At 49.3% G+C, this 27,257-nt stretch overlaps 1 protein-coding gene across 2 annotated transcripts in view; it reads left to right on the top strand.

The window, feature by feature from the left end:
- The window catches only part of LOC142904876 (interleukin-1 receptor accessory protein-like 1), a 130,870-nt gene that overhangs the window by 57,277 nt on the left and 46,336 nt on the right, over nt 1-27,257 (top strand). For both annotated transcript variants that reach the window (XM_076051250.1, XM_076051249.1), the window contains exons 3-6: nt 986-1,265; nt 8,939-9,125; nt 10,479-10,632; nt 26,761-26,835. In XM_076051250.1, the coding sequence (XP_075907365.1) occupies nt 986-1,265; nt 8,939-9,125; nt 10,479-10,632; nt 26,761-26,835 (696 nt within the window). The remainder of the gene's footprint in view (nt 1-985; nt 1,266-8,938; nt 9,126-10,478; nt 10,633-26,760; nt 26,836-27,257) is intronic.

The following is a 27,257-nucleotide window of genomic DNA, read 5'->3' as shown; positions in this document are numbered from 1 at the left end:
TCATGGAAGAGCTGCGAGGGAGGTGGAGCCACCAGAGTCAGGAGCAGAGGAGTGAAAAAAGCAATAGTAATAATAATAATAATAGTAATAATAATAATAATAATAATAATAATAATAATAATAATAATAATAATGGGAGCAGATGGCGAGGACTCAGTCTTCTTTGATTTCTTTGTTCTGGGCCCAGAGGCCGGTCAGAGAGCCGTGCTGCAAACCTGCAGTTTGGGCAAAAATCTCCTTGTGAAGGGCCTGGCGACGGCCACGGCAGAAATAAGTAGGACGAGAAGCAGAAACTCCAGGGAACATTTGGTCAAATCTTCTCTTTGCTTGCACAACATGAGAAACTCCAACTGCCATTCTCCCATTTCCTGTCTTGTATTTCTGTGATTTCTGGATTGCCTTGCTCAGAGGCGGACCAATGAATTGGGCTGAATCATGGTATTTTGACATTGGCGAACATCCACCTACCGACCTACCTTCATACCTGCCTACCCACTCACTCACCCACTCACTCACTCACTCTTGTGTATCCTGTTTGTGGCGCCAAGTTATTGTTGTCTCGTGCAGCGATGATGTGTACAAGTTGAAGGAGTCCCCGCTGACTTGATTGCAAAGGAATAATTTATTGCAAGGAAAACGTCCAGCCGGCACAGGTCCACCAGATGGAGCTCTCGAGGCCAATAAGAGTTGTTGCTCCAACCTCTTTCATATATAAGATCTGTCGGGTAGCCCTCTTATACAAATATGTAAAATGATGCTTATTCTTTACAAACCGACCAGGCCCAAGTATCTATCTATCTATCTATCTATCTATCTATCTATCTATCTATCTATCCTGTCGTGTGCAACAGATTTCAACCATTTCCCCCCCCTTTATGTTTCAAACCGTCCTCTGACTTCCTCTGATTTATTTATGACTTTGTCTCGTGGAAGGTGAATGGTGCCCTGACCCCCCCCCCCCCGTCTGCCCCTCTCTCTCTTGCAGTGGAGGGCTGCACCGATTGGTCGGTGGACTACCTGAAGTACCGGGTCCTCCTGGGGGAGCCGGTGCGGATCAAGTGCGCTCTCTTCTACGGCTACATCCGGGCCAACTACACGCACGCGCAGGCCGCCGGCCTCAGCCTCATGTGGTACAAGAGCGCCGGCCACGGCGACTTTGAGGAGCCAATCAGCTTCGACGGTGCCCGCATGAGCAAGGAGGAGGACGCCATCTGGTTCCGGCCGGCCCAGTTGGACGACACCGGCTACTACTCCTGCGTGCTGAGGTGAGTCGCTGCAACTTTCACTGCTGGGGTTGCTTTATTGATTTTGTCAATCACAAGAAGAAAAAATAAAGTTTTGATTACTGGTGGGTCTTGGTTAAAAAAAATGTGATCAAATTTTTGATGGTCTTTGTAATGAATTAATCAAAATTAATCGTATTTTAATCGGCTATGGATCTAGCAGCTAGAGAAATTCCCCTCTCACTGAGCTCAGCAAGGCGGCGTTGGCACTGTCTACCATCACGTTTGTTGTTAGCACAGCTAACGTGTTGGCGCAGTTAACTTCCGAAAATCCGTCCTGTGCTGAAAAAGGTCCCATGTTGTCTAGAGTGTAAATTATAAAATTCAAGAATCTTTTTTTTGTTCACGCCTCGATTTCTTGGTGAGTTAATGATCAAATTTATGCGATAAAGTTCCGGACCTATTACACACACTCTCTCTCTCTCCCACACACATCTACTGGGTGCTGTGCGGCACCCATAGACTTCCATCTTCCTCGCTGCCCAAACGGCTCATTCACAGCCCTCTGCAGACCTTTACTGCGACACTGACGCTGCAATCAGTTGCACTGATTCCGAATGTTCATCAAAGCATCCAGCAGCTGCTCGCGTCGCTACGGGACTGCAAATACAAATGATGCCATATTTTGTTTTATGTTTTTTTTTTTCCTTTTGCAAGAGACTGGAAGTGAAACATTTCAGTGTGACGCTCCTTTCCCCGTCCTTTCGACCGTAATGCGCCAAGTCCGACACATGCGACAGAATGAACCACTAAAGAAGGCACCGGTTTGTCGGTCTGAGCGCAGAATTTGAAGGTGAATTAATGCTCAGTGTCCAACATGCTTTATTATGTAGTTATAACACATTAACCTTGAGCGTAAAGGGCAACTGCTCCTGACCGCCTCATTAGTCGGCCGTGCACACTGACTTTCAAAAGGGAGGGCGGGGAGATGGGGGGGGGGAGGGCTTTGAAAGGCCTGAGAGAGAGAAGTGCATTGTGGGATGCCGTGTGCAGGCGGCGCTGACCACTGTGGAATGATTGATAGCGGCGTATTAACGCACGGCGGCGGATCTGTGGAGTGGAGCCCCTCAGCCAATCAGGAAACACGTCTTTTATAAGAGTGTGACGAGGAACTAAAAGTCATGGAGTTTGAAAGTCACCAACGGCTGACATGAGTCAAAAGAGTGGAAGGAATCGGATGACCAACGCTCTTCTCTTCAGCGTCTAATTGACCCTCAGAGATGTTTCAGTCAACCAGTCAATCAACTTTTTATTTGCACACAGTGCTAAATCACATGCAGAGATGTCTCAAAGCGCTTTGTATGACCAGAGGAAAAACAAATGCGTCCCCTCGAGCAGGGGAGTCAAAATGTCAACCTGGGACTCAACCTTGATCTTTACCGCATTGGCGCCGCCTACTCTCTCATTATTATTATTATTCTATTTCATAGCAAAACAACTCTGTGTGCTGAAGTAGCGTTTATACACACTCGGCAATCAAACCGTGACCTCATTTGTTCATTTTTGTCTTCCTCTCTGGCTTGAGGGAGATGCTAACGGCAGCTAGCGTAGCGTCCTGTTAGCCTAGCGTCCCGTTGGTTGGCTCCCTGCTGCCTCTCTTACGGACCGCACTCCCTCTCGTCTGTTGCACGTCTGCCCAGGCGCACGCACACACACACACACACACACACACACACACACACACACACACACACACACACACACACAAACACACACACACATGCATGCAAACACACAGGCGTCCTGTCAGTTCCCGGCTCCCCTGAGACGAGACAGGAGTTGTGTGGCAATCCGCGCAAAAGCAGGCCAACGCACACACAGACACACACATGCAAGAGATGCATGGAGAACACATGATGAGGGACCGTGGTATATTGTGCGCTGCAGTGGAAGGAGCCGACGAGCAGCGTTGTGTGTCAAATGTGTGTCTCAGATGTTGGACCCCCGGGAGCAGCCGAGCGAGCGCCCACCAAAGGCATCTGCAGTGTGTGTGTATCCTAGCGCTCACACACACACACACACACACACACACTCACACACCCACACACACTGGGCCCTGGGGGTTGTGCAGTTGCTGCCGGTGCTGCAGCGTCTCTGTCAGCCTATTAGATTTATACAGTTGCTAATTCCAGCGTTTTTTTTCCCTCCTCGCTGGAAGCCGAGGCGGCAGAGTGAGAAGCTGCTCCGCCTCACTTTCTGACGGGGAAAAAAATAAGTTTGGATGGTAAGGATGGTTGCTTGTTGTCGTGGTTGTTTGCTCCAATCGCCGACCGACTGGCGTCCTTAAGTGACAGGGCAGGCCCTCCTCACTCTCGTACCCGGAAAAGAAATTCCAAAAATGAATAAATAATAAACAAGAGGAAGTGGGCGCGAGAACGGCCGATGCTAAAGAGATTTGCGGAGCTGCTGCTACTGCTGCCTCGCTTTTCATTGGAATCTGATCTCAGATACGTCGTCAGATTCCTTGACCTCCAACCGGCTGGTGCATGACCTTTGACCCCCTTGCTCCTCAAACATGTCTTTTTCTTTCTGCGCCCGCAAGCTAACGGTGGAAGCAGCAGGAGTATTCTGGGATGTAATGGCTGCAATAAAAGGCTGATGATGATACAGTAAGTGGATGGTTATTCGAGCGAGCGTCGGCCTAAAGAGGCTGCTCCCCCGGAACAGCAGTCGTCTCTGGCTCGCACACACATGCTCTCTCGCTTTTTTTTTTTAACCACTTTAAATATTTGCGTCCGCGCCTCGTTCGGCCAGACGGCGGCCGTGGTCGTCGTTGACTGGCTTTGGGGTCTCATCAAGCTATTCAGGGCCTGGAAGCTATTCAGCTTAAAATACCAATGACATATAAAAACTGAAACACTTCACTTTCTAATTTGCTCCACTTTTACTGCCAACTGGCTCTAGCAAGAGGTCCGTTAGCCAATGCAGCTCATAGCGGCTACCGTAGCCACGGCTGATGATGAGATTGTCACACGTTTGTGTGTAAACAGCAGTTTTGTCACTTCTATCCTACTCCAAACAAACCTTCAGCTCTTGACGGACATATTCAAAGGATGATCATCAACGCTTGTTTTCCGACGGTATTTTCCTAATCCTGGCAACCATCTGGACGTTCACAGCACAATGCAAGAACATTTTAAAGCCCCTTCCCAAGTGTAAATTAGTTTTTTTTGGCCCCCTCCCCAATCCCCCTCTTGTAAGCATAAGAACGTCCATACTTGGTTTGCATGTGAACTACGTTTAATCATTAATTCCATCTGTTTTTCAACAGAAGTAGCTTTCTTCTTTTGAGTCTCTTAAAACGCTCCGTGTGTGCTTGTGCGTGTGAGTCTGGAGGGAGCTTCTCTTCCCTTCTAGCCGCTCTTGTGGAGAGTACAGACCAGCCGCCGCTCGTCTTTATTTAAAAACTTCTTTTTTTTTTGAGCATTTGTGTGCCATTGCAAGGCCTCTGTAGGAGGAATTCTATAAAACAAGCCTGACGAGACAAAGGCCTTTCAATAGGAGACAAGGACAAAGCGGGAGCGACTCTGGCATAATTGAGGCGGGACTTGATTGTTGCGGCGAGCGCCTGGCTCCGAGGCAGCGGGCTGAGCAGGAAGCAGTTGGCTCGCAGTCAGACCCGGGGAGCCGCGGTGCTTCATCATGCCGGCTCGGTGCAGCCGCTGACAGGTGAGTTATGAGCTGGCGCCACAGGTAGGAGCGCCGCTCTTCCCGCACAACTCACCGTGACCTTCGTCCCGGCCATAAATAATACACAGGGCCGATAAAATCCTGATTTAAGGGAACTGGCTCGACCTTTTCTGGGTCTGGGTGAATCTTGGCTGGGTTTTGACAGCCAGGCCAGGCTGCTGTTGCAACACCCCAGCGCTTTGGCTTCACACTTGTGTCTGTATCTGGCGGGACGCGGCGCCACATGACACGGTACGATGTAATCTGCCTTTTGGAAGAGCAAATAAATAGAGCAAGCGCAGTCCCAACGCACACAAATCAGCTCTGTTGACGAGGGCTGGTTACCAAACTTGGATGCATTTGTAGCACCGTCGAAGGTTGAAAAATCGATAATCTTTTGGCGACGAATTCCAATCTCTGAGAAAGTCAATCTTAGCCTCTGCAAGCCTATAAACGTTTGGTATCTAACGCCTCTGTTGATTGGCTTTTACATTATAAAGATGCGAACTAAAGACACTCGCAAACGTTTGTTTGAGCAACAATTGGCGTCTGCATACACAAAGAAAACGACATTGTGGCTCTTGTTCAAATACGTGTATGAAAAAGGCTGGTATCAAAAGAGAGCATCGCTCTGGAACCGACATCGAAATCAAGGCATCAAAATTGGCATCGCAACCAAGAATTTTGAATGGTACCCAGTCCTATGTTAGACTGAGGTAGGAGCGAGGGCCATCCCAAAATGCTTTGCTTTGCATCTGTTGGACTCTGCATCAACCAGCAGGTAAGAGTTCAGGGCCGGGACGGCAGCAATATCTCTGCAAGCCGAGACTCAGCTGAACCTGTGGGAGACGCCCTGGTTCCATTCAGCTGCTACGGGACGTCCGGTTATGCCGCGCTGCTGTCACCGCCGCTGTCTCACGGAAGTCCGCCCCCTCCTGGCTGACGTAGGTATCCCAGCACAGGTACACGCTGACGCGATTGGCGGCAATCCAGTCCCCGAGCAGAATTGCGCTCACTGTGATTGTTTTAGTTTCTTTTTTGGTTCCTTTTGTGTAAATTGTGTTTGAAAACGGCCCAACAGTCCTCCTGCGGTGTCTTTGGTTGCTCGATCCCGAGTCCATCCTCGCCTGGAGGCTTCAGATGCAGCACTGCAGCAACGCTGGTGTTTCTTGTGAGGAAATTTAAGGGGTGGCGACGGTTCAAATCTGCTCCGCTTGTGTTGATGAAGACTTGCTGCCTTTTGTAAGGTGCGATGTGAGGCCCAGACACCGTGTGTCCCCTGGTAATGAGGTAGGTCAGCGCAACCACCGTCCAAATGATTAACACGCTTGATGGGATGATTCCACCGCACTGTTTAATGGCTCCTCGCCTGGGAGGGGTGGTGGTGGTGGTGGTGGTGGTGGTGGGGGTTGCTGCCTTCAATCATCCGCCCGACCTTCCGCCGTACGCGCCTCCGTCTGTGTAATTCTCCGCCAAAGTCATTGTTAGTTGAGCGTGCGGCGCGATGGATAATCAGAAATGATTCCATCATCTAACTTTCTATTAGAGGGGAGTTGCGTTAATTAAGAGATTCATTAAATTAGTTCATTAATTTCCTCCCCCGCCCCAGGTGCCATAACGGCCTCGGGAGAGTTCCCAATCGATTCAGCTCTTATTTAACAGTGGTGACGATGCAAGTTAAAGGTGCACGTTTCCCCCTTGTTCCTGCTGCTCTGTCGCAGGGTGTTTCTTTGCCGGCTGAGATCTACCGTCGGCTTTCCCGTGCACGGCTCTTGTCGCCGATGAGACGCAAGTCTTCCTCAATCTGTCGCTCGGCAGCGGCGGTGGCGTCTTGTCACACTTGTACCAGTCACAGAACTTCTCCTGGAATCTGCGACACACACCTCAGATATTTGCCTCCGTGTACCAAACACAACCTTGTAGCGGTGAACAATCTGAAAAACTTCCCCGTCCAATCGCAAACAGTGGAGACATTTCCCACTTTGGGCGACTCTGCCGCACACGGCACCCTGTGGGAGCTGCACCCCCTACTGCCCTGCGGCGGTGTACAGTAGCTGTCAGCCAACCGCCGCTTGACTCTGGCTGATGCGTGCGGGACGCTATCTATCATCGCTGTGTATCCCCACCGCAGGTTTGACACGCGTGACAGACACTGACACCCATTAACGCCACAACTTGGCTTGTTACCCGTGGCCGCCCTGGAGCTCGGAGCGGCGGGCTGCATGACTTCCTGCCCCCTTCGGCTGGACCCTCATGAATATTACTCCCGCTAAGTGGCCGGTGAAGGGGGTGCGTCCGCGCCTCTTTGGGGCTGAAGAGGTTCTCTGATGGATGCGGACGTTTGGAAGAGACACGGTAGGACACGGCGTTGGCCCACGCCATCCATCACTCATGCGGAGCCAATGACACAGTTCCACCCCTATCGCTCCCCCTCCTGCAGCGGCCGGGTTTATCGGCACCAGCCAGAGTATTGAACAGGGAGGGGGAGCTGCACCCGCAGGATCTCATTTGCACAGGTGTCCATCTGCTACAAGTTGTCCGGGATAATCTCCACATCATGTCGCATTTGCATGCGCGCACGTGCGCGCGCAGCCCCAGCCACGTCGGAGGGGCCGGTGAACGATTTCGCCCGGCGCCGGCCAGTGTGCGCAGTGGCGGCGGCGGCGCTTGGCTCTAATCCACCCGCGGCTGCTAATGCTGCGCAATTATGTCAGGATTTAACATGTTTGCAATTGTTTGTTGGTTCAGCTCAATTTGTGTAACCAGCTTTAGTCGAGGAAATTAGCAGCGAGATTTTCCTAAACACTGCCAATTTGTTTGGCTTTTTTTAAAGAGGGGTGGGGGTGGGCAGGGAGGGGGAGGGGCATCAGGGGGGATTTTCTGCAGCCGGGCGTGTGAGCGCTTGTTGTCAGCTGTGACAGTCTTATTAGCCAGTTTGGCCCAAGAAAGGACGCCGTCGTCGAAGTCATTGATCATCGAGGACCTCAGCTTCTGCCCCACCCCCCTCCCTCCAACCACCCCTTTAAATAGCACAACTTTCCCCCAGTGAATCGATGTGTTCATTGATCCCTGTGTCCTGTTCAGAATTACCTCGGCAGCAGATCCAATCTCAAAATCCGTGTCCTGCTAACGACCCAAACTGGCTCGCTGTAAAAGCCGCCGTGTCATTTTTTTCCACATTATTATCCACCCCCCCACACACACACACACTTTTTTTTCTGTCATTCAGCAGCAATTTGTTTGTGTAGATGGAGTCGATCCCCGTCGGGATCCCTGAGAGGACTCCTAGCTAACTGCCCTCGGTACGTACCAGACGAGTGCTGCAGTGACTGGATGTGCCTTCCCAAGTGTGTCTGTGTGTGTGCGTGTGTGTGTGTGTGTGTGTGTGTGTGTGTGTGTCGCCAAGCGGCACGCCGTTTCCAAAACATCCATCTTGCAACCGCCCCCCCTTGCCGCCGCCTGGCGTGATAAATTCCCTCCCTTCGCGTGTGAACCTGAGTGCTCCGGCGTCTGCGCCAGCGGCTGAATTTGCGTGCCGCCTCCGACTGTGTGTGTTTATTGCGCGGAAACAAAAGGCTTCGATCAATCTCCGAGTGCCGCTGACGTTCGGGGCTGTCGTCCCACATTACCGCCCGCTCCCGCCCCTGCAAACGCACCGGTGTGCGTTCGCACGCAGGGCTTTGTTGTCATCGCGGAATTCAGGGTTGATATTGGCGCATTGTGAACGGAAAATAAATTGTTGCTGAGAATTGATTCTTTACGCAGCTTTTTTGGACGTTTCCCCATAAAAAAAAAAAAAAAAAGGTCTCGCATCACTAGCAAGGCAGATTTGTGCCTCCCGCTGCTGCATTTTGTGGCTCACTCGGAACTGACGGATGCTCCTGCTGAAGGTTTGCGCCTGAATTAGTCCGATTCCAGCTCGTTTGTTCCCCCTGACTGATTCATTGACTCTGTGCATTTTCCTTCTGTGCCTGGCTCTCTTGCAGGAACTCCACGTACTGCATGAAGGTTTCTATGTCCCTCACGGTGGCCGAGAACGACACGGGCCTCTGCTACAACTCCAAGATGAGGTTCTTTGAGAAGGCGGAGCTGAGCAAGAGCAAAGACATCAGCTGCCAGGGGATGGAGGACTACATCCAGCCAGGGGTGGAGCCGCAAATCGTGTGGTACAAGGTAACACGCTTCCTGTCAAACTGCTATTACATAAAGAGGCAGCGAACGGATTGAAGCGTTGGCCGAAATATGTGATGAATGAAATCATTCCTTTCAATTAATATGAAATTGCCTCCGGCAATTTTATTCATTTGAGGGTGACAGCCAGGTCCAGTTAGCTCTGAGTTTGGTCTCCATTCTAACTGGTCACTCTTGGACGTCACCTGGATGTCTAAATCAGAGGCCCGGGATGAATCAGTATTGACTCAGCGGCCAGTCGGAGCTCGAGGCCAAAGCTGGAGGGCCAGTTTAACTATGAACACATGGCCGTTTTGATCAGTTTCCCCCACTGAAGCGAATTAAAACAGATATTGGCCAGCGGGCTACAGGCCTCCAGGAGGCTGGGAGGGCCCCACTCTATGATGGTGGTCTGACGCTGAGCCTGCAGTGCTCATGCTGTCCACTGCTGCTGCTGCTGTTGTGGGCTTTCCTGCTGTCCAAATTCCATTTACTGAATTTAAATTCTAAATTCCTCAAATCCGTACTCGCCTCGTGCCACAAACACTTTTTTGGGGGGATTTATTCAAATCGCTGCAAACTGCAATACACTTCCTTCTCAGCCTGTTTGTTTCCATGCAGTCAATGCCGCAGTAATTTCTTTTTTTGCGAAAAAAAAAAAAAAGACTCCTTCTTTTGACTTTCATCTTAAAGACCCAGTGTGTAAAAATTTTCATGAAGCCCGTCCGACAGTGGCCTAAATACAAAACACGCTGTCAGGCAGGCTTCCTTAAATACCGGCCTTCCTTCAAGGTTCAGCGTGTAATACTTTGAGATTTTGACAACAAACAGCGACATCCAGTGGTTACAATTTAGATTGCAGCGCTCTTTCGCTTCCCCTCCCTCTCCAGAGTTTAGTGAAGCCAGTGAACTACAGTGGCCTGCGCACCCAAACCTGGATTCCTTGTCCACCTTCTTCTTTGTTGGTGTATTTCAGAATGTAACCAGTCAACCTAAATATGGAATTTGCTCAGATGACCTGGATTGTCCACACCAGGCTTCCTTAGAAAAATGGTGGTGCAAGATGGCAGCTAGCTTGGGAGCAAGAGCCTTACTGATCCATGGAGATTCTGATATTTATATGTAAACCGTTCTAAGGGGATAATAGCCCATATTACACCGTTTGCACTGCCAGTATATACTTTTATTCATGCATCTAAGTGCAGTATGTAAAGCTTTTACCAATGTAAAAGTCATTAGTCAATCCAAATGTTACACACTGGACCTTAAAGCTCGGCCGTGTGCACGCCAGTTGAAAGTGAGAAGCCGAGTGAAGCTCAGTTGATGTGACGGTTCGTCCTGATTGTGTGTGTGAAGGAGTGCCAGCCCAAGCAGTGGAGGGACAGCATCGAGCGGCGCAGGGACACGCTGGCCATCAGGGAAGTGCAAGAGGACGACATTGGGAATTACACCTGCGAATTACAGTTTGGGAACTTTTTGGTGCGGAGGACCACAGAGCTGTCCGTCACAGGTAAAGACAATTTGATTATTGCTATTATGTGTTTGTTTTTTTTTGTTGTTGTTGTTGAAGTGCCCTGAATCCCTCTGTGCTTTTTAAAACCAGTTCGATGAACTGCCGGTGCGCGAGCCCCCTTGCATGGCTGCGGCGCTGGCAAACCAATAAGACCAGAGTTATTGTGTCCTGAAGCGTCGGCGCATGGGTATTTAATGCGTGTCACAACCACAGCAGCCCCATGTCCTCCTTATTGCTGCTCAAGCTTACGTGCAAAGTGTCCGGTAATTGATTTCCGCATTTATTTATTTTTTTAATGTTTGGCGGCATTAAATGAATGAATAAATAAATAAATGAATAAATAAATAAGTGAATAAATACATAAAAAAAAATACAAAATTCAGATTGCCCGTCGCCACTGCTGTAGGAAAAGCAGAAGAATAAGGACGAAGCTCCAGAAGCCGATTGCTGCTCCTCTGAGCCGAGTGTCGCAGTCCTTGCTGTCTCCACTCTAATTGCCCAGCAGAAGGATGCTGCTGCTGCTGCTGCTGCTGCTGCTGCCGTGGCTGCTTCAACACTTGTTTCCCTCCTAAGGGCTGCTGAAACATTTAAGACTGAACCTCCAGGGGGGGCGACGGATCGCTCGGCCCGGCCGGGTTCAGCGCTCCTCCCCCCTCCATGGTCGCCTGGCGACTTGAGTTGTAAAAGTGTCAATTGTAACGTTGCCGTTGAGGCGTTTCCCTTCAGTCCCGCTGTGACTCGGCCTCGTCATCAACTCAACCTTTCAATGCGTTTAAAGCGGGGGTTTTTTTTTTTTAATTCTTCATCAGCTGTTCCCACGGTGGGATGTTGCTCCCTCCTGTGGAAGCACTGCCACTCAGCGTCTTCGGCTCGTCGCCGCTTTCAAATAACAAAGCAGCACCTGTCCGCAGTCGTTCCCCGCCGAGGTTTTTCCAACTCATTTCTGTTGTGGTCATTCAGGCTTATCATTCTTTATTCTTTTTTTTTTTTCTTCTTGGCAAGCCGGCATGAAATAAAACAAACTTAATTGACAGCAGCAAAGCTGTTGAATAAGATGCAGACACTCATCCAGACCTCTGGTTTTGGCAAAATTAATATTGTTTCATTAATGGCAAAAAAAAAACAAAATACTAATTACTTCAGCAGAACTTGTACTTTCTTGAGTAAAGGAGTTATATTAGTACTTTTTTCCATACTATGACTTCAGGACAGAATGTGGATACTCCTGCCCCCTAGCGGCTGACTAGTGGACAGTCAAACTAGCCGTTAACTGCTAGCATTGATGCTAACAGAGCCTCTTTGCAACCCTGCTGAAGTGCTTTAGCAACGATGACGCTGCGTCACTCTGGCCTCTCGTCCGTCCGTCTGTCTGTCTGTCTGTCTGTCTGTCTGGTCACGAAGCCCTCCTCTTGTCTTTGACCATTGGCATGTGAAGAGCTTCTGAAGATCATTGGTGAATGATGATGATGAGGAGATTATGATGAATCCGGTGCAGGTGCCGCTCAGAGCTTTTCTTTCCCTGTGATACGGACGCGGCTCCTAATCAGCAGGTGTTCTGCGAAAAGGTTTATTAATTTCACCCCCACCCTTTCATCCGCGCCCATCTCCTGTCAGTTTGTTAGATGGACACGCTCATGAATAAATATGTAGCTTTTCATTATGACTCTGAGTTATTTGAATCTCCCGCGTCGTTTGGACTCTTGATCCCCAGAGTGAGGTTGCGTTATTGCAGCCGAGTGTTCCACGTCTTTCCTCACCGAGCGAGCATCATTTATCTGCACAATCATGGAGCTTTTTTTGTGGTTTGTTTTTTTCTTTAGTTCTTCACCGACCGTCTTCAGTTCGGTTTCGTTGCTAAGTAAATATCACAGTCAGATGTGGGAGTCTGAACCTGTTGTCCTCCTCCTCCTCCTCCTCCCCTTCCTCATCCTCCTCTTCCTTCCTCTTCCTCCTCCTCCTCCTCCTCCTCCTGCCACTCCCAACCAAAATAGCATCTAAATTGAAGTCCTTGCTGAGGGAGCACAGCCATGATGGCATCTCTCCAAAAATCAATATTTCATATCACAACCTGAGGTCTGTCTTAGACCCTTCACTGTGTCGCCTGATTCATATTGTTGAGGGAGATGGTTTTATTTTTTTTATTACTTTTTTCATTTTTTTGGTGAAAACAGACGATGAAGATTTAAACCTCCTGAGTGCAGAGGCAGATAGAAACGCTCAATTTATATCTGGTTTTTTTTTTGTTTTTTTTTTAAAAAAACACTCACTGTCGTGGCTTAAAAAACAACAATGATAACATGTTGTTTCAGATTGCTGTTGGAAAAATTCTATTCAACAATTGTTTATTGTAGTAGAGCCGCAGATGCAATTTCTGTTGAAGCCCTTTCAACGGCCTCAAATCTTTTCTGTCTAAATATACATGTATAGACAGTATATCATCGAATATCCTTTTATTTAATCCATCATTTTAGGTGACAGGTTCAAATAGATTTGGACGGGATTGTTACTCCTCTGTCAGTCACAATGACCGGTAACAATATAACATTTTGTGAGCGGCGGCTGTTTCTCCACGTGAGCGGCTCTCTGACCACGTGTCACAAATCAAATTTCTCTTTGTGACTTAACTGGGTCTGGCTCTGAGTGATCCTCACTGCCGCCGCGTCTATTTGTAATTTAGGTTGATGAGGCAGGTGTATTTTTAGATTGAACGTGTCTCAGCCGCCCTGTCGTTGGACGAAGAGACTTGTTTCGGGCGGTGGAGCGCCACCCGGAGGACTGCGGCGGGCGCGCCACGTTTTCGCCGGCGGCGCCGAGGTCGGCGTCCTCAAAGAGCGTCGATGCGTACTTTGTACGTATTTTGGAAGGTGGAAACAATGGCGCACGGGGCAGAGCAGGACGACGCAGGACAGAGTGGCGTGAAAAAAGCAACAGTATTGATGTGATTTCACAAGTGCAGGGAATTCTGACACTAATGGAGTGCATGCCTCCATTAAGCGCAGCGTCGTGTCAGCCTGCAACATTAAAAGACTCAGCGGGACACAAAACGTCAATCAAACCGCTGCCACTATTTTGTATTTCTATTTAAAGGTCCAGTGTGTGATATTTGGCTCTATTTATGGTTTACTGCCCAGAAAATATATTAATAAATATATTAATACGATATATTAATAAAAGTGTATCATTACAGTTGGTTTTACCTACCCTTAGAATTTCTCATCATACACATTATCTCCGCTTATCAGGCAGACTGAGGCACGGAACTTCCCCGAGTGATGTCACAAAGGGTGAGGGTCACCGCTCTGACGCCACCACCTGGTGGGCCAGCTTGTTTCGTCTCCTTCTCGCAATGCGGTAGAGCGTGCGGACACTGCTAGCGTTGCTGGCCCCCCCCCCCCCCCCCGAATAAATGCGACAGGTTGCAAACGCAGGGCTAAATGCGTGCTGGTGTGATCCCGGCAGGGTTGCCATACGGGATGCAACTCGGGAGCGTTCACGGAGAAAGTGGAATGTTGAAAGGGTGAAATATGAGGCGCTTCGATCCAGCAGCCACAACACCGAGACAAATGGGGTCGCATGCGGCTCGCATGCATCCATATTACTGCCCCCCCTCCCCTCCCAATCCCACCGCCTCTAGGGAAGGTTGGCAGGGGGGGGTGAGGGGGGGGACTGACTTCACCGCCCCTCCCCTGCCTGCCCATTCTGATATATTGTTCATAAGCTAGAAGAAAAACGTCCCGACGCCCTCGTGCCACTTGCATAACTCTGCTCTTTGATTCGTCCAACAGCAGCCTTGGGCTCCGGGCCAAACTGTTCAGTTCTGTTCCTGCCCCCCCCCCCCCCCCCCCCCCCAATCCCCCCAGCGGTGTGCTAAAGGATTGAAGGAACAGGGTGAAGCCGTGCGGAGGCAGCGCAGCGCAGCCTTTGAACAGTCAGAACCAGAGTGAAGCCCATATTAGAGGAACCTCTCAGAACCCAAACTCAATCACCGAGTGGTTCACAGTAGAAAAACAAATCACGCTCAGTCAGCGGAACCAATGAAGACGTCCATCGAAAAGCAGCTTCAGCAAAAGAGGAAGGAGGTAAAAACACACGCGGGAAAGTTCCTCACAGTCTGCATCATAAAACATCAACTTGTCTTTTCACATCACGTTGATGCTCTGATCAAACATTATCCAAATTAAGTCAGTATTTATTTAACAGGGATTAAGATTTGATTGGAGACCAGAGAACAAAAAGAAGAGAAAAGCTCCCGAGGTGTGCATCACTTGTCGGTACGTTTCCTCACAGTGATGAATGATTGACTTGTCATGGACCATCTGCACTTTGCGCTTTTCCTTCCACTTAACGATGGCAGCGCCTGCACCACTGCTTCTCCACTCGTCCGCTCGTGTTTAATTGACGCAGGGGGAAATTTAAAAAATGAAATGAAATAAATAAATGGGCAGCAGGGCTTCACACAAAGTTTGTCAAGCTTTCCAGCGAGGTTCTCCCTGCTTCTTCGCCTCAGACGTCTCCTCTGGAAGCCAAGGACGATGGACACACACACACACACACACACACACACACACACACACACACACACACACCTAAGCCAATGCTGCAGTTCCATCTGCCACCTCCGCTCTGCTTTGCTGCGGCTCTTATTGAATTTGCAATGCTGCAAATTCAATAACACTGTTCTGTCCCGACTGGAGGAAACTCCATGTTTGAATTAGTAGCTTTGTGTGTTTGCGTGTGTAGAGAGAGAGAGGGGAGGGAGTGGGCCAAGCACGAGCGGCAGGGTTCTGGGTGGTTGGTTACTTTGATGCACCTGTGCGTCCACCAGCTGTTCTCACTGGAGAGGGAAAAAGGAAAGAAAGAGAGAAGGAGAGAAGGAAAGGTCCTGGTGGGCCTGGTATCAGCCACCCCACTGAAGCGCAGGCGGACTCATTTCCAATCTGACAACATCAGCAGCGACGCCCTTGGTTTCGTCCCAGTCTGAATATTTCCGTCACTGTGTAACTGGCAGCAGAGACTCCGAGCTCTTCATCCGGGACAGATGAAGACACATCCAAGGAAGTTCTCTCATTCTCTCGCGTTCATTCTCCTTTTCTTTTTCTCCTAGCGAGCAAATGTTTACCTTAAACGCCTGGGGGAGAGCCGGGGTGAGGGAGCAGCAGATGGTGTGAGCACCCGGTGATAAATCCAACCTGCGTTTAAAGTGTAAACACCAACCCCAGGTGCTCCTGTCGGCGCCGGCCTTATTTAACCACTGACAGCCAATCTCCAACCAGCGCCGCCTCGTCATCGCCTGCACCCTAAATGCGGCTGCGTGAGAATGGGGGAATCGACCCGCCTCCCTCCAGAACCACGCAGCTGCACCCAGTCCCGGCCGTCACCCCTGCAGCTGTCAATCATCTCGTCAATCATCTCGTCAAACATCCATCAATTAGCCAAGTGTGCTTACAGACGCTCCCTGCGACGCCCCCGCGCGTCAAGAGTCCGCTAATTAAGATGACGCCTTACTTAATTAATATCCGCTCCGCGCCATCTCTCTCCCCCTCTCCCTCCCTCCCCAGTAATTAGCTCACTTAGCACCATTAGCTTTCCGACGCGTGAAAATCTGAGCTAAGGAAGTGCCACAAAAGCCAGGCGGCGTCGAAAGGAATGAAGTGAATTGAGCTGAAATAGAAACGACATTGGCGCCCCGAGATTTAGCTGTGGCGGAGGCTAGCTGAGAACACGGGAGGCGCTAACGCTAATGTCTGCTAGCTGCCTCGCAGCCTTTGGTTTGGAGAAGAACTATTTTTTACAAAAGATGCATCAGTTTTCCAGACTCCAAACCAAAGAGTCTGAGAGTCTCGTGGTGATAAATGAGACTCCCTCCCCTCAGAGCGCCCCCCCCCACACCCCTCCCAAGGACGCCCTGGCTCGACGCGTCACTCCAGATGCCGTGGCCGAGATAAGGGAGGCGGAGAGGGACGGCAGACCCCTGCATAATTCAACGCCATCAGAAATCAATCCCCCCCGCATAAATTACGCTGGCCGTTAATCAGTTGCAGATTGGGAGGAGAGCCGAGGGTCCAGTGGTGGCTGGTCGGCCCACCTGAGAATCACCTAACCCAACAATCAGCGTAGCGCCTCCCGTCTCACATCTCAGTCAATCAGCCCCTCGGTGTCGGTGGCGGCGCTCCCTGCTGGTGTGCGCGACACATGCAGGACAAAAAGAACAGCATTTGTTTTGCTGAGTTAATCACCGGCACACACGCACGCACACACACTCACACACACACACACACACACTCACACAATCCCCTTCGGTCATGGAGGTTGCTTACCAGCGTTTACTTCAGTGCCAATGGCCAGCCAGGCCTTGATGTAATGGGAATTGATTGTGCTGCTGCAGGCTACACTGTCATGACAAGTTATTTTCATGGCGCTGAAGCGGCTTTATGTCCAAGGATTAATTTTTTTTTTTTTTTTTGTAAGAAGTGGGCCGGTCTGCACTGAGCGGCGCTGCCAGCCTTCCAATTTATTTATGAGCCGCCGCTGTGCTCCTCGCCGACCGTGGGAATAAATAGAGAGGCGAGTCAAGAGTTTGGCCGCGAATGATCGGTCAAAGAGATCTGCTGTCGGTGGGCCTCGCTCTGGGGGAAGCCAAGAGTTTCCCACGAGGTCACTTCCTGTCGACAGGTCGCCTTCAGGGAAGCGCAGCGGTCGTCCGGAGGCCTCTGCTGGCGAACCTCTGCATCGCTGCTCCGTAGAACCGGGACTGACGTACCGACTCTCCCAGGAATCCAATCCTAATTTTCAACGCCGGGTCCGCCGGCCGGAAAAAGAAGCCCACTGGGTGATTACCGACGAAGAAGAAGGCGCAGAGCAGTGCCTGCGTAAGCATGGAAAGTGTGCGGCGGCGTTCAAAAGTGTAGCCCCACTTCGCACAAATAAATGAGCGAGAGCTGAGTGCAGAACGCACCGGTCGGCTTGGATTGGATAATTGAGGGTTTGTCTTGCGCCTCTCCAGCCGTTCTCTGTGTCTCCTCCAAAATGCAGCGGCTCACTCGTCTTTTCGAGGCTTTTTTTCGATGGCGACCGAGCGGGAGCGGCAATATTTGCTGCCGTGGACTGTGTGGAACAATGGCAGCGGGGGTTGTAAACATGTTGTTGTTCTCTCCCCCCCCCCCTCCTGGCCTGGCCGAGCGGAGCAGCCGAGCGGAGCGCACCGTGTTTGTTTTAGACCCGTAGGTGGTGTGAAGCCGTAACTGCAGCGGCTGGTTATTGCATCACAGCGTGCGGAAGGGCGCCCCCCCCCCCCCAAGCAGAGTATGGATCTCCTGCGCTGGTCGGCTGTACAGCCGGTGGACAGATTGCAGTAATCAAAGCCGAAACTGTGCCGGCTGGGGATTATTGTTCACCGTAAAAGTCGGTGTAAACGATACAATCTTCCTGTCTGACCTGACTTTTTGTTTTTTCTACAAACTGTTGATGAACTTGCACTTGGCTACACTGGCGACAGTGTTTTCCTCTCTAGTAAACGTCCACTGTGGAAAACGTGGCTTCATTTATGATTCTTATATTAGTAAATGCTTGACATACTGCCTATACACACATTAATAAAAGTATAAGATGAAAGTCATTTAGTTTTTCTGCCCTGAGAGAGGTTATCATACATGTACAGTATGCGTGTGAGACTATATCTATATAGACTATATAAATGTCTTGCTCCTAGTTAGCTTCCATCTTGTGCCGCCATTGATTAAAGAAGCCCAGTATTTAAAGGCCCAGTGTGTAATATTTGGAGATTTTGAAGAAGAAACAGCGACATCCAGTGGTTACCTGTCAGATTTACTCTCCCTCCCACTCCTGGGCTTGCCAGTGAACTACGGTGGCCTGCGCACCCAGACCCTGATACCTCATCCACCTTCTTCTTCTTCTTCTTTGTTGGTTGATTTGCAGACGTTAGCAGTCACTCTGATACAAAGCGCTATGCTGTCAGGCATCTGGATTGTCCACACCAGGCTTCCGTAGAAATTTGGTGGTGCAAGATGGCAGCTAACTAGGTGTGCATGTGAGTGTGAATGGTTGTTTGTCTCTCTGTGGCCCTGCGATGAACTGGCGACTTGTCCAGGGTGTCACCCTGCCTTCGCCCTATGACAGCTGGGATAGGCTCCAGCAGACCCCCGTGACCCTGAGCTCGGGACTAAGCGGGTATGGAAGATGAATGAATGAATGAATTTATGGGCAGTGTATTAATCTTTTACCAATTTAAAAATCATAAATCAGGTCAAGTTTTACAGACTTTTAGTCAGCTTGCCTGACGTGCGTTTTTGTATTTGGGGCATCAGACTTACTGAGAAATCTCCCACAATAATGATGCACCTGAGTCGGCTGTGAACGTGGTCGGACTTTGACGCTGCATCACTGTCGGTGAAAAGCTCAATCCGGGGGGGGATTACAGTCTCAAATGACACAACACTTCGACTTGCCATAACGCTTGCACTTGGTTTAAAAATCCCGCTGCCTCACCGAGCTTTCCGAGAGCGTCGTCCCTCTCAGGCTTTATTAGAAGGCCGCGGAGCAGTGATGTATCGCCGACGAGGCGCCAGCTCCCCGCGGCGCGTGGGAAGCAGAGAGAGAAATAAATAAAGAAAAGAGAAACTCTTCCTCGCTGCATATGAGATCTGCAAGATGAGTGATCTGCCAAGCCAAACAAAGATAATTTAATATCTCCCTGGGAAGCCCTGCTGAAGTGCCGAAAAAGAAGATCAAAAAAAAAAAAAGAAAGAAAGAGAAAGAAAGAAATTCCGTCCACTCCGAGGCGGAGGAGGAAACTTGTAAAATCTTAATTAAAAGATTGTATCGGACACGGATTTGCTTATGTAAAAAATAAGGAAATAATGGGCATAACAGGCAAGTTTTTACAGCGGCGGCGCAGAAATAACTCAGTGTGTCGGGGAAAAGCTGGAATGATGCAGAACTGATTTTCTGCCAGGAGAGAATTGCTTTCTTTCTTTCTTTCTTTCTTTTTTTTTTTTTAATATACCACTGCAGCGAAAGTCTCAATATAGCCAGCGGGGGGGCAGCGGCGTCGGTTTGAAACGTTCTCCTCGGCTGTTTGTCTCTTTTCGGCGCTCGTTGCAGCGAAACAACCCCCCTCCCCCCCTCCCCCACTCCCCGCCCACCCCTCCACTCCCCGAAAAAAGAAGAAAACCACAAAGTGCAATTAACACAATCATGATTAATTACGGCGCACAGCTTCAGTTTACACATCTGCCTAATTGCAACGCTTCCCTCGCGTTGTTTCAAAAGTGCGAGTGTGCAGAAAATCCACCTCATTTGCCATTTTTCTCGCCTTTCTTCTCTTTTTCCCCCCAACTTTTTAATTTTTTAATTTATTTATATATATATTTTTTTTTTTGAAGAACCGTCTGCGGTGGCCAAATCGTCCTCACACACGGCTGAAGACGGGCTTGTTTTGAGTGTGCCATGGTGGTCGGAGCAGGAAGTGTAGCACTGCAGCCGGCCAGGCCGACTCCCACTGCCACATATGCGTAGTAATTCCCCCTATTGATCGCTGTGAATGTATTTATCGAGGGGAACTGGTGAGCAAGCTGGACGGGGGTGGGGGGGGTTATGACAGCCGCCGCTCCAGATTAATTCACTTTTTAATTACAGAGAAGTACATGGTATTGCCTGCTGCCGCGGAGTTCAATCTGCAGCCCAGACAAACGGCTGCTGAAAGTGCACTTTATGGGGGAACGCGTGCGAATCGATGGAGAGCATTCCTCCCTGCACATCCTTCCACAGGGCCGCCTACTAGCTCCTCCGGCGGCGCCGCTGCTTTATACACGGAACATAGTTGTTCTGAAATCTTTATTCTTCTCGCTGGCCTTGTGAAAAAAAACAAACAAAAAAACAACAACAACTTCATGCGTCCCCTCTTTGCAGCGTGTTCCGATGAGAATTAAAGGTCCAGTGTGTAAGATTTTTAACGGGGGTCTGGTGTTGAAGGAAGCCCCACCTGATTGGCCAGCTTCCTTAGAAATATGGTGGTGCACGATGGCAGCTAACTGGGAGCAACACTCTTATTACTATATGTATCTTCTTATATATATGAGAACCATTCTAAGGGTAGAAAATACCAAATTACTCTTATCGTACTTCAAGTTTACACTGTTATTCGTGTATTTATGGGCACTATGTTAAGCTGACCAATATTTTACCAATCATAAATCAAGCTAAATTTTACACACTGGACCTTTAATGCTGTGAGGCCGTCCAGAATGGGGGTACCCTCCTCCCCTTGTGAGACTCGCCCACAAAGGATGCTTTCATCAGACGTGTTTCAACATCCCATAGACACAAATTGTGTTTGTAGCTGCTGCACTTGCGTCACCGTGCACGAAGGCCAGCGGGTATCTGGGCCAACGCAGGGAACGGCATGCTGCCACCTGCTGGACCCACACTGTCCCAGGGGGCCAGCAGCGAGATGGGATCCAGTCATGTGACTGCATATGAGTAAGCAGCGCTGCAAGGACAGACAGACAGACACATATATAGATGTGTATCTGTCCATATGCAGAGTAATGCGCAGCCTCTTGAAAGGGGAGCAACTGCCTCCAGCAGCATGCATTGGTGTGTACTTTTGAGTAAATGTTGCTTGAATACGATTGGTGCCTAATTGTTGTTGAATATATATTTCTGATTGAACTAATTATAGTTTAATAATAGTTATTTAATAATTGTTAGTTTGAATGACTGGTGTTAATGGATTATGATGGAATTTTTACGCGTCTATCAGTCAGAATGAGCGGTAACAAAAAAGCCTAGGGCAACCTCTGTATATGTGTATATACTGTATATATTGAATATATGTATATACACCCACTTATTTTATATATATTGATGGACATTAAGTGGTGCGCCATGGATTTAGTATGGATGTGTCCTGAGGTAACCTCTCAAAAGTGGAAGTCAATGTGACTCTGGTCAAAGCTCATGAGGGACCGGCCCGTTTCTAATCCACGCAGATAAAACAGAATGTAGGCGGCCCAGTTCAGCGAGCCCACCAGTCTCTCGCTCTGCCGGAGACAATTGCGGTTGGTGCCTGACAAAAAAAAGCAAGTGGCGGCGGCGCCAAGCTGGGAGCGCCGGCTGTGGCTAATTAAATATCCACGCTGTCACTTGGCCTGTTTTGAGGCTGGATGACAGAAGCAGTGCCTGCTGCTTGACAGTGTTTGGTACTCAGGGTGAACGCCGGCGTCCTCAAATAAACCAAGAAAGAATAAGGTGGACCAGGTATCCAGGTTTGGGTGCGCAGGCCACCGTAGTTCACTGGCAAGCTCAGGAGAGGGAGGGGGAGTGAAAGAGTGCTGCAATCTAAAATGTAACCACTGGATGTCGCTGTTTCTTCTTCGAAATCTCCAAAATCTTACACACGTAACCTTCGACATACGCCAATGTCTTTTTGGGGGGTGTCTGGCGACTGCTCGCGAAATCTCCTGGTCTTCCTTCAGGCCGAAGAGCCGCTGAGTGACCAGGAGGGCCGGCCGGCGCGGCCGCCTAATTGGCCGGCGGCGCCGGCGTGATCCGGGCGTTGAGTGTTTACGGTCGCTCAAAGAGATGTCTCATTAGAGAAAAAAGTCTTCACGGCGCCGTCGGTGACCAGTGCGAGTCATTACGCCGAGTGCCTTTCCTCTTCCCGCAGCCGCCGCCGGTGCTCCCGGTGCCAGCAGTTCATTGACTGATGTGATTTCCCCGGAACGCCTCGGCCGTCCTGCCACCTCTCTCATATTCAATTGTTTTGATGGATCTTCTCAAACACCTTTTTCAATAAGGAAATACACTGTTGCGGCTGAGAGAGCGAGTGAGAGAGCGAGAGCGTCATTTCCTGCCTGCTTCATTTTTTTCACCCCTCCCACTCACTCGCTTTCCAGGCGTCTCATTTTTTAACAAGCCCTCCTCCTCCTCCTCCTTCACCCCCACCCCCTCCTCCACCCCCACCCCCTCCTCCAGAAGAGGAGATTTAGGTTTTGCGACTGAGTGATATCCATCAGCAGCGAGTGGCGCCAGGCCTCCGTCACACATCAGGGGATGGGCAGGGCAGGGCAGACTCTACAGCAGGGCTGTCAAACTCAAACACTGGGGCAAAGTCTCGGCCCAACATTGATATGTATTGCAACAAATCCTCCGCCAAAAGAGAACAGTGGAGCTCTTTACATGGAGCCAAACAAGTTTTGCTTCAACCGGAATATGGAAGCAAAGCTTAATATGCAATAAATAACTTGATATTGCACACATGCAAAATTGAATTTCAAATTAAAAGAACTCATCAAAATAATTAAAATGTCAATTTAAATGGTATGGCTCTTTTTTTATTTGCAGCGTTCTGATTTAAATTTCGACAGTCACCGTTTTCCACTTGCTAATAATACATTTAAAAAGAAAATAACAACAATAAACCAATGAAGTCATCAGGAGTAATATCCTTCAATCAAGGTCCTGTCCTGATTGAGCAGCAAAGCATTCTGGGATTTGTTGTATTAGCGCTACATGTGTTGTATAATAGTAGCAGGCCAGCAGCTCTAGCAGTGTTTTTGTATTGGCCAAATACAAGGACAGTGCGGGCCAGATTTGGCCCGCGGGTCAGAGTTTGACACCTATGATTGAAAGCAACACCGCCGCCGTGTTTGCGGCAAAGTCTGTAAAGTCGGCTGCGGTGGCTTTTTCCTTTTAAATTTCTCTTGCAGCCGTGGGAGCGTGTTTGCGCAGCAGCAGCAACAGTGAGGCGAGATGTGCACCAGGAGGATCGTGAGCAGGCAGCAGGAGATGCGTTCCAATCTTCGACCGGCCCCGTGTTCTGTTGACGCTAACGAGGGGAGGGAGGCCGCAAAGCGAAAACAGCAAAAAGAAAGAAAAACGCAAACTCGAGGCTTCCTTCTGTCGCGGCAGCATTTGAAGTTTTCAACAAGTTCAGACTTTTCCAGGCTGCCAGGAATTTGGAAATTATGATTTTTAATACATTCGTCAGCAAAGTTTAAATTAGTCCGGCACGGCTCGGTACGCCGTGTCAGCTGAAACTGGTTTTGTCCAATAAAATACACAATAAATGATCATTTTCCCCCCTTTATCGTTCATGGTTAGATGTCTTGTGTATTGACGGCAGTGTTTCCACCGGTGACCCTTCAGAGGTTGATCTCAACACCACTCTCCTTCATCACAGAGCTCCATTCATGCTCATAAGGCCACCAGTCTCCTTGTTTGCTTGTTTGCCATGTTTCCTCACGCAGCCATCAAATGCAAAAGCATTCATTTCATACCTGCAGTCACGCTGCCTTGTCATTGGCCCATTTTCACCCATCGCCCTTTGAGTTCTGCATCGTGAAAGACTATATGTGTGTGTGTGTGTGTGTACGTGTATGTGTATGTGTATGTGTATGTGTATGTGTGTGTGTGTGTGTGTGTGTGTGTGTGTGTGTGTGTGTGTGCAACAGACAGACTTTCAGCAGCAAGTGCTCGGTGTCCCCATAGACTGTGTGAGGTGCGGTTGCAGTAGAAGCTCCTGGTGGTGTGAAGACCTGAGGAGCTGCAGCTCTGCTCTGATTCCTCTCAGGGCCACGTGGGCCCGAGCAGCTCTTGAATTTGTTTTCTTTTGATGATGGACGCTCACTCTAGTCAGCTTCTCTTCAACTGCCTGGCGCTCACACACACACACACACACACACACACACACATGCGCTACTCTTCTTAATCTATGTCTGCCGAGGTGGTCTTTAATGAGGTGTGAACACAGGGACCACCGCCTCCTCCTCCTCTCCTCCTCCTCTCACTCCTGTTTTCTCATCTCCTGACTGCTCTTCGTCAGGATCAGGTAGACGGAACCACCAAAAAAATAAAAAAATAAAACAGGTCCAGGCGGGCGACAGCTGCGATAGTGGAGTTAATAGGCGAGAAGGGGGTCCTTCCCACCTCCCCTCCCTCCCCCCGCCCCACAGTTCTCCAGCTCTCCACCCATCACGGTGTGATCACAGCGGGAGCAGATCACAGGGGCCTGCGAGGGACACTTTAAAGATTTTCTCTCTGGCTGACGCTGCCGTCAGGCTTTAGAGCGTTTCAAAGTGTGTGTGTGTGAGAGAGAGATGTGCTTACATGGTGTGTGTGTGTGTGTGTGTGTGTGTGTGTGTAGCAGCGCACAAGGACAGGCCAGCAGCAGGTCAGCCTGGGTTGGGGGTGTGAGCTGCGAGCCCTCAGCCAGGAAGGGCCCGGCCCACTCCCACTTCCACTGACTGCTATTGTTACCGTACTGAAGACGCGCCAGCGCCGCTATTGCCCACCAGTGTATGTGTGTGTGTGTGTGTGTGTGCGTGTGTGTGTGTGTGTGTGTGTGCACGTGTGTGTGCAAGTTCGCCAGCAGGCCCCTGCAGACAGCAGCATGGGCAGTGTGCCCTTGATGTGGATGAAGGGCAGCGTGAGTTTTTTTTGTCTCTCTTCTCTCTCTCTTCTCTGCTCTCTCTATCTCTCTCCTCTCTCTCTCTCTCTCCTGGAAGCTGGAAAATGAGCTCATTTAAAAAAAAAAAAGCTCCAGAACTTTGATTACACATCCAGCTTTGGGATTTCACCTTCGGCCGTCTCGCCGCCAGCGCGGGAAAAATCTGAACCCTGCATTCACATTTGAATGAGCCAGAACCTCACCACTCCGCTCCTCTCCTCTCCTCCCTTCATTACAGGACGTTTTCTCTCACTCTGTCTCTCTCTCTATAAAAAAGGAATGCAAAGGCAGCGAGGGAAGCTGAGTGGCTGCAGCAGCTTTGTTACGTCACTGGATGGTGTGACGGGCTGAAACGTGCAGGATGTAGATATAAAACTGATAGATTGGCGTGTGGCTTGAAACCAATGAAAATCCAAAGTGGTTTATTTTCTTTTTATCCTCCCTGCAGGGCTCTGAGCGCAGCGTCGTGTGGCGGCAAATCTAATGAGTCCCTTTGAATGACAGCGAGGCTGATTCAGATTTGTCCACCTTCAAAGTGTTGCCTCCTGTTTCCAAACACTTTTCCCTTCAAACTATGTAGGAAATGTTCCGTCAGGGTCCAGAAATCTCACTCAGATATTGTTCCACTCGCTGTCCAGATGTAGTGAATATGTTCCATCTGAGTTCAAGTCAAAGCCTCAGAGTTTGTGGCCACTGCAGGAATCCAGTCATCAAATGGCTGCTGGCTGATGAACCTGCTCCCAGTGGCTCCCAGTGGCTCCCAGTGGCTCCCAGTGGCTGGATGATTGGAGCTTATTGAGCAGATGGCAGCCACGCCTGTCTGCAGGGCTGGCGTGGTGACGCAGGGGGACGCTGCAAACCTCTCTGGAACACCACCACAGTGTCAGCGCAGCTCATTCAGATCCAGTTCTTTCCAACTGGCCAATATTATTATTCATTCCTTTTACTCATGTACGCATAGAAACATATGCTTGTATTCTGATACGTGTATTTCACATTTTTTCGTGATGTCATGATGATGATGATGATGTCATCATCATCATCATCATCATCACTATCACTATCACCATCATAATCATCATCATCATCATCATCATCATCGTCATCACTATCATCATCGTCATCATCATCATCATCATCATCATCATCATCATCATCACTATAACCATCATCACCATCATCATCATCACTATAACCATCAACACCATCATCACCATTATCACCATCTTTATCATCATCATCATCATGACCATCATCATCACCATTATCATCATCATCATCATCATCATCATCTTCACCATTATCACCATCATTATCATCATCATCATGACCATCATCATCATCATCATCATTACCATTATCATCATCATCATCAATCATCTACATGACCATCATCATCATCATCATCATCATCATCATCATCATCAATCATCTACATGACCATCATCATCATCATCATCATCATCATCATCATCATCATCATCCTCCAAGCCTGGCATTATTAGAAGGACAAATTAAAAAACAATCATAACAAAGGAGAGAAGAGTGTGATGTGCTGCTTGAGGACCTGGAAGCCCTGCTGTGTTTCGACACGGTGTGTGTATAAAGATGTTTCCCACGTCTAACTCTCATCTCCACTGCTGCTTGTCTCCCTGCAGCTCCCCTGACGGAGCAGCCTCCCAGGATCCTCTCCCCTTCAGAGAGCCACACCAGCATCGTGGAGGTGGCCGTAGGTGAGCAAGAATCTTTCTGTTTCCCTTTAGTTTCTTCATTCTTTATTGTTCCCCTTGAAGACAGCAGGTGTTGCACTCTGCTGCTGTGCCCTGTCACTTCACAAAGCATTTCATAAAGAGTCAAATGGCAGAAAAAAAAAAAAATCCCATGTGTCTCTAGTGCTGCCGTACTGGCTTGTACTCAGTGCTCAGTGCTTTTGGACTGTGTTTTCAGATAGCCGCTAATGCTACGCACTGATTGTAAGGACCACTTCATGAAGTCTCTCTTCTCTGTTGACGTCAGTCCCTTTGGATCCTCGAGACACTTCCTCCTCTAAGATCGCGGCTGATTGTGTCGCTAACTAATAATGAGTGGAAGACTCGGATGCCACAAAGTTCTAAACTAGAGGCGGCGGAAGTGAAACTGATTTCTGATTCGCATT

The sequence above is a fragment of the Nelusetta ayraudi genome, unplaced genomic scaffold (assembly GCF_046127955.1).
Source record: "Nelusetta ayraudi isolate G7.1 ecotype Tasmania unplaced genomic scaffold, CSIRO-AGI_Nayr_v1 ptg000134l, whole genome shotgun sequence".
NCBI lineage: Eukaryota > Metazoa > Chordata > Actinopteri > Tetraodontiformes > Monacanthidae > Nelusetta > Nelusetta ayraudi.
This window is presented reverse-complemented; position numbering and strand designations above follow the sequence as displayed.